This window comes from Silurus meridionalis, chromosome 15, assembly GCF_014805685.1.
Source record: "Silurus meridionalis isolate SWU-2019-XX chromosome 15, ASM1480568v1, whole genome shotgun sequence".
Taxonomy (NCBI): Eukaryota; Metazoa; Chordata; class Actinopteri; order Siluriformes; family Siluridae; genus Silurus; species Silurus meridionalis.
In genome coordinates, this window is record NC_060898.1 from 7,935,420 (window position 1) to 7,947,194 (window position 11,775).

The 11,775-nt window shown below is 36.9% G+C and overlaps 1 protein-coding gene across 1 annotated transcript; it reads left to right on the forward strand.

Moving 5' to 3' along the window:
- Positions 1 to 1,767: 1,767 nt before the first annotated feature.
- On the forward strand, positions 1,768 to 8,183 carry psmd5 (proteasome 26S subunit, non-ATPase 5). Its single transcript, XM_046868662.1, has 10 exons — positions 1,768 to 2,096; positions 2,492 to 2,636; positions 2,725 to 2,838; positions 3,689 to 3,817; positions 3,920 to 4,029; positions 4,458 to 4,600; positions 4,709 to 4,900; positions 5,005 to 5,114; positions 6,043 to 6,183; positions 6,987 to 8,183. Exons 1-10 carry the CDS (start codon positions 1,924 to 1,926, stop codon positions 7,242 to 7,244), a joined length of 1,515 nt encoding a protein of 504 aa, XP_046724618.1. The 5' UTR covers positions 1,768 to 1,923; the 3' UTR covers positions 7,245 to 8,183.
- Positions 8,184 to 11,775: the final 3,592 nt, after the last annotated feature.

Genomic DNA, 11,775 nt, shown 5'->3' on the forward strand with positions numbered 1-11,775 from the left:
GACTCATAACTTTCTATTATTAAATTCTGATAAGACGGAGATTTTGCTCATCGGCCCAAAAATCAGTACACAGAAGCTCCATTTCAACCTGCATTTAGAAGGATGTTCTGTAACTACTAACTACTGAGTTATTTTAGACATCAACTTGTCTTATCATATCAACCATGTTACAACAACCTTATATCTGATGCAGAGAAGCTCATCCATGCGTTCATGACCTTCAGACTGGATTATTGTAATGCATTCCTAGGTGGATGTCCTGCATCATTAATAAACAAACTACAATTTGTCCAGAACTGCATTCTAGACAAATTGCCAGAGTTCTCACAAGGTCGAGAAAATAAGATTATATATCCCCAACCTTATCATCCCTAAACTGGCTACCTGTTAAGTTTCGAATCGACTACAAACTACTGCTACTTACCTACAAAACACTAAATGGTTTAGTTCCCAATTATTTATCCAGTCTTCTAACACGCTACAATCCATCACGTTCCCTGAGATCTCAGAACTCCAGACTTCTAGTAGTTCCTAGAATAGCAAAGTCCACTAAAGGTGGTAGATCATTCTCACATTTAGCTCCTAGACTTTGGAATAGTTTTCCTGACAGTGTTCTTGGCTCAGACACACTCTCCCAGTTTAAGTGCAGATTAAAAACTTATATTTTTAGCAAAGCCTACACATAACACACATCACATCATAACTTTGTGCTCAAGTACATTTGATCACATGCACATTATCAACTTGTGCTTTTAATATCATGAACAGCAGCTACGCTAATTCCTTGCCACTGCTTCTCTTTTTCCACAAATCTCGAGGCATCCTGAGGTTGCTCCAGCTCCAGTCACGTCCCACCTCATGAAGATTGTGGACCTTTAAAGAAGTAGATGTCGACCCCGCAAACATCCCGAACCATCTAGAGATGTACCAGCGCCAATTGAATCCCACTTCATGTGGAGTTTGGACACTTGAACTCCTTGAGTGTTTAAAGGCTCTGGCATGGAGAAGCTGGTGTTGGATCTGTGATAATCGCAAATGTTGAGCTATTTTATAAGTTGCTCAGTAGCTCCTAGTTTTATAACAACAAATGACTGTAAAAGACTGTAGAAAGAACATTACTCATAATCGTACACTCTAGTGTTTATGTTAATTCTCTCTCCAGTGTTCTGGATTGTTTAAAGACTATAATCACAGTCTTGATATCACCCAAATGAGGATGGGTTCCCCTTTTGAGTTTGGTTCTTCTCAGTTTCTTCCTCATAACATCTAAGGAAGTTTTTCCTTGCCACAGTCGCCATGACTTGCTCATCAGGGATAAATAAATATTTTTAATTAAATTTTGAAAATATATAAAAAAATACAGACAATGATGCATGTACAAAAACATAGTTCTGATAGTATTAACATAATATAACTAACGTAATATGATTGGTTTCTATTAATATCAGTGGCTATGTTTGACACATATTGTACCAGGGGGTCCTTGCCCCATGTCGCTATCGCCTAAGGGTCCTTGACCTGAAAAACTTTGAAGATACTTATATGGCCGCAGCCTTTCTGCGCATGCGTATTTGCATTACCGTGTTCACTCTAAAAGGGGCGGGGCTAAGACAGGTGCATGGTGACGTATTTCGAACATTCCGAGCATCATGGCGGCTGCCATTTCCTCTGAGGTTTTTTTTTTTATAATGAATGCATTTGTGCATCTAGTGGTACAGGTATTCCCATTAAAGTGGCAGACATAATTTTGTCTAAATATGTATAGTTTGGGGGAATAGCTTTAAACCTTTCACTCTGAATCTTTGACAGACTGTTCTGCAGGTGGCTGCAGGCTTTCCGCGCATGCGCACTTTCACACTCCGGTTACGTTTTAAGAGAGGCGGGCCGGTTGCATAGTGACGCGTTTCAAACAATCGGCGCATAATGGCGTCCGCTATCGAACGTTTGCTAGCAGAAATAGCCGAAGTTGAGGATCCAATCGAGGGACTCAGGAGCCTAAGGACAGCTGTTTTGGCGACCCCTGCTATTCCGTTGAGGGAAACCGTTTCGATTGCGCAGCTGGGAATCATTTTCTCGCTGCTGAACACAAATGACAAGTACGTTTTCAGATAGCTGAGTCAGCGTACGGCCTCCCGAATGGATCACTATTTGGCAGGAGATATACAAACCTATGTACTTGCATCTCATGCCAAATAGTAATTACTTATATAGACAAAAAGTTCATTCTTCAATGTAACCAATAATAAACTTTAGATTTTTCCCTAATAGTCATAGTGTTAGAGAGTGAGACAGAGGTTATTTAATATTTCTTGCAGGAAACCTACCTATACCCTAATTAGATCCTGATAAACAACCCATACTCTATGAGATTACGTCATACCATATGTACTGCACAGATTGTCCATGATCCATTTGAGAGGGCATAATTAAATATTATTGAGTTATTATACACTGAATTCAAACATGACCGGTAGTGTGTGTGTTTTTATAGGGAGCAGATAGATGTGTGTGTGGAGATTTTGGGAAGGGTCTTGGAGGTATTGGACCCGGCTCACCTGGCCTTCACCTACAAAGTGGAGCTCCAGAGTGGACTTAACCATCCTAATGATTCTGTCAAACTGCTCTCTCTCACTCAGGTCAGAAGTATGTTCCACCCCTGCATTCACATTAATATTTCTGTTAAGTGTTTTCATGAACAATTTTTCTTTCTTTCTTTCTTTGCAGATCAGGCGTGTGCTTGGCAATGCTGATGGGGTTAAAGAGCTGACAAATAATCCTGAGATTTTACAAGATGTGATCCATTGCATGGTGGCAGACAGTATAGGTGTATCTAAAGAGGTATGGTGAGAATTGTTTTTTTTACTCCAAATATAACCTTTTCAAATATCCTTATTTTTTAACATATGATATTTGTTTGCAGACTGCCATGTATTTGAAGTTGAAAATTTTTTTTTAGCAATATTTAGAGGCCCAAATACATTTCGATTTAAGTTTCTTTTTATAGTGTTGTTTTTTTTCAATGGACATTGACTCAAAGCAGTTTTACAGAATGTAAGATTTATAGAACAAAAATTAAAATATAAGTGAATTATGTGTATTCATCTCTGATGTGCAAATCATGGTTGACTGTGGCAAGGAAAAACTCTCTTAGATGGTCAGAGGAAGAAATCTTGAGCGGGAACCAAACTCAAAAGGGAACCCATCTTCATTTGGGTGACACCGAGAGTGATTATAAATAAAAAAAATTTACAAACACTGGAAAGTGAGAAATATAATGAGAACTTGAATGTAATGTGAAATACAACAGTGATTGTATATTTGTATTTTCTTAGCTCAGAATCCACCACTGTCATTAAAGTATTTTTAAATAAAATGTAACTTGTTTAAAATACCTTAAACAATACAATAAGATTTTATACAAGAATTTAGATATCCAGTGCTTCAATTTACCACCAACTTCCTAACAGAATACAGCTCCTGTTCTGTTGTTCAAAAACAGAACAGGAGTTCAAAACTACTGTATTAGTTCCACATCTGTACTGGGATCTCAACATAGTCAAGTCCTGTAAAATGCTGATCCTCCTCAGATGTGTAAGGATATGCAGTATTTTAGTGCTAAAACATATCATGTTTTACTGACTAGTTTTGCTCATTTAAAGCAGCAAATTTGTATTTGCTTTTCTTTCAGGCGATATCTGCTCTCAGCAAGCTAACTGACACAAAGGCAGGGCTTGATGCTCTGTTTCGCTCTGATTTGTTGGAAAAACTAAAAAATGTGATGGCCGTCAGCGACATTGTCAGATACAGAGTGTACGAGGTGCGTATCAGTAGTTAGTTCGGCGACACAATGTACCTGTTTGTACACATTGTCACACTGTATGTGGACATGTATGTATCTTGTGTGTGTATGTGTCTGCAGCTGGTGGTGTTGATCTGCTCCGTGTCCCCTGTCTCACTGGGTTACTGTGCCAGCAGCAACATTGTCTCCAAACTACTCGAGGAGCTGACTGGAGATGATGTTCTCCTCAGGTAGCGCACACCTCACACTCCCTTGTTATACTGTAGTGTTAAGCCAAGTAGGTTTTTATTCATGGTAACAGTCGGGTGAAATGCCGAATGCAAGCGCAGAACACATGGTTTGGTCTGTCAGATGCTCCTGCTTTATAATCAGCTTAATTTGCGCACAATCGGCCCCTGCTGATTAAGTAAAAGATGTCAAACATTGGCCTGAATAATCGGCTGGCCAGTCAGTTAGTTTACCTTTAATTGGGTATTAAATATTTTCTGGATAGGGAGATCCTTTATATATAAAAAATAGTTGATTTTTCAAATGACTTTTACATTATTTTCTGTGGGTTTTTTTTTTTTGTTTATTATATGTTATTTAAATGTTTGGAGCATGTGTTATGACCAATTGAAGTGTGTATAAAATCACTTCACACCTCTTTCTTATTCAGAGTGACAGCTATCGAGATGGTTACCAATCTGGCTCAGAGCCATCATGGCCGTCAGTACTTGGCCCAGCAAGGAATCATGGATAAAATCTACAACATGATTGTGGCTGCAGAATCGGATCCCTTCTCTAATTTCTACCTGCCAGGTTTGTGTGCATGCTGTCATGCATGCTTATTGTAATCTGAATGCACATTTAATTTCTTCCAGCCTGGTTAAATGTGTTGAGTTGAAGTGTGTCTGTGTGTGTTTGCAGGCCTTGTGAAGTTCTTTGGGAACCTGGCCATTATAGACAGCCCACAGCAGGTGTGTGAGAAATACCCAGCATTCCTCAACATGGTGTTTGCCATGGCAATGTCCCCTGACTCCACACAAATCCCTGTTGCTCTGGATACACTGGGAGTGTTGGGTGGCACTGTTGAGGGCAAGCAAGTTCTGCATAAAACAGGTGTGTCTCAGATTGTGTTGCTGATGTGTGCACATTCTCATGAAATTATCTTTTCTATTATGTATCTGAGTTTGTGTGTGTTTTAATCATCCTCTGCTTCTTAGGTGAACAGTTCAACACCGTGGTAAAGAGAATGAGTCGTTTAGCCCAAGATGGAGCTACTGAACTTCGAGTGAGGAGCCTGGAGGCCATTGCTCAGCTTTTGACATTACCAGTATGTGTATTTGTGTGTGTTTTCTGACATTCAAGTTTAACACTGTATAGATTCATGACTATAATTTTCTTTTTGTTAGATCTTTATTTAGGGTTCCAATAATTTTGGAATTGATCTTTATATGCTGAGACAGTTTTATAAATTGTTCTGATCAAAACAACATTAGACAATTTTTGAGCTGTGTGTAGTCAAGCAGATAGAGAACACACAAGGACTTGCATTTTCTAATTTTTACAGACATAAAATCTTCTCTCCAAAAAAATCCCTAAATATTAGACAAAACACTTTTTTTTTGTTGGAGACCAAGCCATATGGTACTATGGCAATGAACAGACATTTCTGCTAAGAAAGCCCTCAAAATGGGAGCCACAGAATAGAAAAAACCCACCAAATTAGCAAACGGAATAAGACCAGTGCACAGATCCCAAGCTAGATCAAATCCAGCTAAAAATAAAAAACAAATCCTCAACTTTCATGTTAAATCCAGACATGACCAGATTGTATACAAAAGATGCTTTATTGGACGCTTCAGACTCGCACGTTTTCCAGCAAAATGGAAAAATATCACGTGACCAGTGCAAAACAAAAATAATGGACTGCAGTACTCTTAACAACACAAGCTAGCATTTTTACTCAGAAAGCACATATGTAGGCGTTTTCCAAAATGTATCACCAAAGAAACTACTGGAATGCTTATGGAGTATTAAACTGAAGGACTCCCTATAACTACAGTTTTTTGCAACAGTTGCAACTCCTGTAAGCCTCTGTTCCCATAATGTCCCATCTTATTTACCCTGATCCTGCCATGAAAATAGTATTCGATTCTGGCATAGCACTGAATAGTTGTGTGTAGCTCTCTCAAAATAAAGTTGAGTTTTCTCAAATAGGAAGGACCAGATTTAAAACTTTGTGTGTGTGTGTCATGCAGGTGGAGCAGCAAACTGATGACCTGTTGCTTTTAACAGAGTCATGGCTCTGTTCTCTGAGCTCAGATCCAATGGAAATGATCAAGAACATCAGCACCCAGCCATTCCCTGAGTTACACTGCAGTGCACTACACATATTTACTGTAAGTGTGTGTGTGTGTGTGTGTGTGTGTGTGTGTGTGTGTGTGTGTGTGTGTGTGTGTGTGTGTGTGTGTGTGTGTGTGTGTGTGTGTGTGTGTGTTTGTGTCTCCTATCTACAGCATGTTAAACAGCATATACTTGTATGCCATAAAAGGAGCTAAAGTAGTTATAGTATTATTAGGGCTGTCAAAATTAATGCAATAACCCAAATTCATTTTAACGGCAGTGGTTTTATTAACGCAAAATTAATGCAGCACGCATTTTTTTTTTTTTACCATTTTTATTAGAAATATAAATAAATATATAGGCGAAATTAACACGACACATTTATTCTCGGAAATAAAAAATATATATATGTGTATATATATATTAAACTAAAAATAATTCTAATTACTATACGTTTGTTTTATTGATGCACCAAGTCTCAAATCAAGCACCGCAATCCGCCATAGTGCACACATCCACCAATTAAAACCGTCTGTGTGGAAACATAGCAAATGTTTCACTTGGTGTTTTGATGATTTATGTAAATTAAAAACAGCATAATTACATTTAAACATTTACAAGAATATTTTGTCTTTATGCTCTATGTTGAGGCTGATTTCACTAATAATAAACATATATTTGCATAAAGCATCTGTATTTGTCCATGCCCATGTTGATTAGAGTATTAAAAACTTAAAACGAATTAATTTTAAGGTACATTTAGAACAGATAAAAATTATTTATTTAGTTATTTTTACTGCCAAACGGTAGACCATGCGAATATACAAAATAAAGAATTTTCTTGCATTTTGAATTACAGGCAATTGCATGCCAGCCTTGGGGCCAGCGGATGATGATGTCATCACCAGGATTTGCTGAATGGGTGGTGGAGCGCTCTGTTAGCAAGGGAAAGGAGGTGAAAGACTGTAAGTTCGAGCTGGTCGGTGCACTGTTGAGCTCACCTAGCACACAAGAAATATTTGGCGCTCAAAATTACATGAAGCTGAAAAGATACCTAAAGGAGGGGCCCTATCACGTCGAGGCCATAGCTTCAGTCACCACCGAGGGAGCAGACTAATGTAAAAAGCCAAACATTTAATACTGTTCATTCATTTACAGAAGTGTAGTTCTTTTCTATTTACATAAAGACTTTCAGAACTTAGTACACAACCCAATACATCTTAGAACCACAGTCAAATCTTCTGGGTTTTTTTTGTATTAAAGCATTCAAGATTAAACAAATCTCACACCACATCCCATTAGCGTGCCCACCAGGCAAGTAAAACCTTAGAAAAATGGCTTATCTTAATGAAGTATATTTACACAGAATGTGCTTCACAAAATACATTAGAATGCATCTCAGTAATAGCTAGTTAAATAGCTAGGTATTTACAATAAAGTGTTTGAATTGATAAAATCTCATATAGGGGATGATTTACACAGTGTATTCTAAAGTCATTAGAAAATTTGACTTTTCTTTGTCTGGTTGAACAAGAAAAAAAAAAAGGGCCATCATACTGATCTTACTTGTTTGAAACCGTAAATTATATATAGGATGATTGCTACTGATTTATCTTCCACTGAAACGGTGTAAATTTTTAATACACTATAAACCACACCACTATCAGTTTTATAGAAATGTTGGTGGGGAAAACTGGACATGCAATGACAAGAAGATACAAATCTGGAGTAACATCTGGTCACTTACTAGTGTAAACTCACAAATTGCTGAAAAATGTTCTAAAATGCTTTAAATACACATCTAACCCCTGATTAACAGTGGTGTTCATTTACCAAAAGTGATTCCAAGTGCAAGTCATCTACACATCATTGAGTAAAGCACTAATGTTTGTGTTACTTGTTGGGCTAAATTGAATTTGGCTCTTTTTTTATATCTTTGTTACTATTTTTTGCTATTAATTCATCTGGTTATATTTTTTTCTGCTGGTTGATTTCATCATTGAATTTGGTTGTTTTTGAATTGGTGTGGTGTTCATAATAAATTATTTTTAAGAAATCCGTTTGGTTTCAGTACTGAAAATCCTCTTTCCTGGTCGACATAAAAGACCGATATTAAACTGCTTGAAGGGTTACAAAGCAAGCCCTATGTTTTCCTGCTTATATTCTGCTTATCTGGACACCAAATGCATGCCGAAACAGCACTTGTTTCGGCTATATCAGCTATCATGTTGTGATCATTCAATAACTGAATCATTTCAGGTGGTTATTCACCTCTGCACATTTAAATGGTATAATTATCCTGTTTATAATTTAAATAGATTTTTGCAGTGCAAATAGATAACAAATCATTAATAGTAGAGAAGGATTTTTTTGCTTCTACTACTAATAAAGCTGCTTATTTGTTATTTCATCTCTGGTTCATCAAATTTATCCAGTGATTCGGCCTATTTCTCAAAATTGTCATTACACCCTGTATATTACATGACAAGCAAATATCTATTTAGTTAAAAATTATAATCAGGATATGTTTAATATAGATTTCTCACTATGTATGCAATTGTAACTGTTACTATGGTTACATTGGTTTATTGGGTAGTGTTTTTATTTAGAATGTGATCAACTGTCCGGAAATTTGTGTACATTTAACAGTTTGATTACACACGTTTCAGCCAATCCGAATGAAGTATTCAGACAGCCCAGCATATGAGCTACAATATTTCTATAATCAAAACTTCAGAACATTACTGTATAGTGAAAAGGTCTTATACATAATATACACTATATGGACAAAAGTTTGTCGACATTTAAATAAGATTTGTACGTGCTTTTTTTAACATCACATTCTACATTTAGTCCCCATTTGCTGTTATACTGTTTTACTGATGTACGGTGAGGAGGCCTGGGGTGCAGTCAGCATATTATAAAATATTACTACAGAATGACATGGTATACCACTTATATAATGCAAAACGGTTTCTGCAGTAATAATAATTAGGGCACATATTAAAAAGCATTGCAATTCTTATCATTAATTTAAATTCGAATATAATGTGGTATCCAAATGTAAAAATATTTGTGGTATATAAATTGGACTGGTGTGTGTGTGTGTGTGCCCTTTTGTTTCCCTATAGTAGTAGATGTGTTAGAATAATAAAGATGAAGGTGAAGAAGGTTTGGTCAGAGGTGGAGGTGCCGAATCCATGAAGCTCATGTCCACACAGCGCATGCTCCAACAACACCTGAGTCTCTGGCTTGATATCTGCAAGATCACACACACACAAAAACAAACTCTAGTGAAAACAAAAACACAAAGGAATGTTCTGTTTAAAGAATAATAGTTGAAATTCACAGAGGTTATTTAATAGGAAAAAACAGATCATGCCACACCAGTAGATAAGTGAGAAGCAGCCATCCAGGATGTGGCACAGGGCGTCCACTCAAAAAATAAATAAATAAAACGTTTTTTTACAGCTCATTTGCAGAGTCATGTCAAATATAATATCAGGTCACCGTCAATAAACCTGTTCAGGACACCACCTGGAGAAGTACCCTAACTCATACACTCAGAGAGAAAAGTTGGGGGTTGGTTGACGTCACCTCAGCGTTCATTGTTTCCAGTGGGAGAACTGCCAAGACCTGGAGTGACATCATGTCAGTAAGTAGAGCTAAATCCAAATTAAAATTATTTATGCTAAAAAAACGATCTATGCCATCCGGAGCCCAATAAATGGCATGGTTCACCCAGGGCACTATTCAAGCTGGAATGGCCACTTTTAAACAATTACATCTCTACAAACTCAGAATGACCACACTTTAAACACAATTTACCTGGGCAAAGGACAAAAAGGAATGGTCTGTTGCTCAGTGGGCCAAAGTCATCTTTTTAGATAAAAGGAAAGAAAATTTGCATTTTATTTGGAAATCAAGGTCCCAGAGTCTGGAAGAAGAGAGGAGAGGCACAAAATCCAAGCTGCTTGAGGTCCAGTGTAAAGTTTGCACAGTTAGTGGTGGTTTGGGGAGTCATGTCATCTGCTGGTGTTGGTCCACTGTGTTTTATCAAGTTCAAGGTCAGCACAGCAGTCTACCACTTCATGCTTCCCTCTGCTGACCAGCTTTATGGAGATGCTGATTTTATTTACCAGGAGGATTTGGCACCTGCCCACACTGACAAAAGCACCAAAAGTGTTGTTGACCAGACCTGGACCCCATAGTGAATCTATGGGGTATTGCCAAGAGGAAAATGAGAATCAAGAGACCAACAAATGCAAATAAGCTTAAGGCCACTGTCAAAGAAACCTGGGCTTCCATACCACCTCAGCAGTGCCACAGACTGATCACCTCCATGCCATGCCGAATTGAGGTAGTAATCAAAGCAAAGGTAGCCCCTACTAATAATTAAGTACATATACAGTAAATAAACATACTGTCCAGAAGGCCAACAATTGACTAAAAATGTTTTTTTTTTATTGGTCTTATGAAGTATTCAAATTTTTTGAGCTAAAATCATCTAAATTAAAAGAAATAAACACATTCGAAATGTATTAGTCTGTGTAATATATAGTCTATATAATATACATATATACAAATTTCACTTTTGTATTGAATTACTAAAATAAATCAATTTTTTAATGATATTCTAATTTATTGAGATGCACCTGTATTTGTAATTAGTCTTACTGATATATATGCTGATTTATTACAAAATATCAATTGTAAGTTCCAGTTTCTTTTAAACAATTTAAAAATAAACAGAAGTTCTGAAAATGGCAAAAGGTAGGTAGAGGAGGCAGGAAAAAACATGATTATATATGAAGATTCTGTAACCTGAATGATAGAAAGTTATGTTTTGTATAAATTCTGTACTTTACCTATTACTACGTTCATAAATGTCTGTAAAATGCAAATACAAATATGTGGGATGTGGACAAAAGTATATACATGGGTTGGAGTGAAAGCTCTTGAGTGGCTGGCTAAAGAGCTCTGACCTCATCCTTATTGAACACCTTTGGAATAAACTGGCACGCTGACTGCACCCCGGTCCTCCTCAACCTACATCAGTACCTGAGTACTAATGCCCTTGTGGTGACAACAAAACTTGTCCAGTGTACGATGGAAAATTTCATTAAAGTACTACAGTTTGAAACTACATGACTGCTAATGGATTTGGACAGGGTGAGGTTTATTGATTATCCCCCTGAGGCTGTTTGTGGGTATTGGAAAAGCAATGTGCTTTCGTTATTGATAAGGTGTATGTGGGTCCAAACTCAGAATCACAAGTAAACATCACAGAATCTTTTTATATAACAACTAAATATGTAATTGCAGAGGTTAGTAGTTAGATAACCATTGTTTTATGTAGTACAGTTAAGCTGCTTTATTTCAATGTCTTTACAAATGTATTAACAATACACTTTATAATAAAGACTGCAAATTTCGAAACATTACTCATTTAATTGTGTACTGTGTGAGCATTAGTTCCCTGTGAATTCATAACCAGGCAATAAATGATTACTGGGTTCCCTTTTGAGTCTGATTCTTCTAATCATCTTAGGGATATTTCCTTTCATATTCACCACTGACTTTCTCTTTAGGAATAACATAATATTGACTAATTAATATATTTTTTCAAATAAGAAAAAAAAAATTGT

Bases quoted from the DNA above. Each gene is read 5' to 3' on its own strand.
- psmd5 (XM_046868662.1), top strand. From the start codon at position 1,924: ATGGCGTCCGCTATCGAACGTTTGCTAGCAGAAATAGCCGAAGTTGAG. The intron at 2,637-2,724 runs GTCAGAAGTATG...CTTTCTTTGCAG, and splicing joins AACTGCTCTCTCTCACTCAG to ATCAGGCGTGTGCTTGGCAA. The intron at 5,115-6,042 runs GTATGTGTATTT...TGTGTCATGCAG, and splicing joins CTCAGCTTTTGACATTACCA to GTGGAGCAGCAAACTGATGA.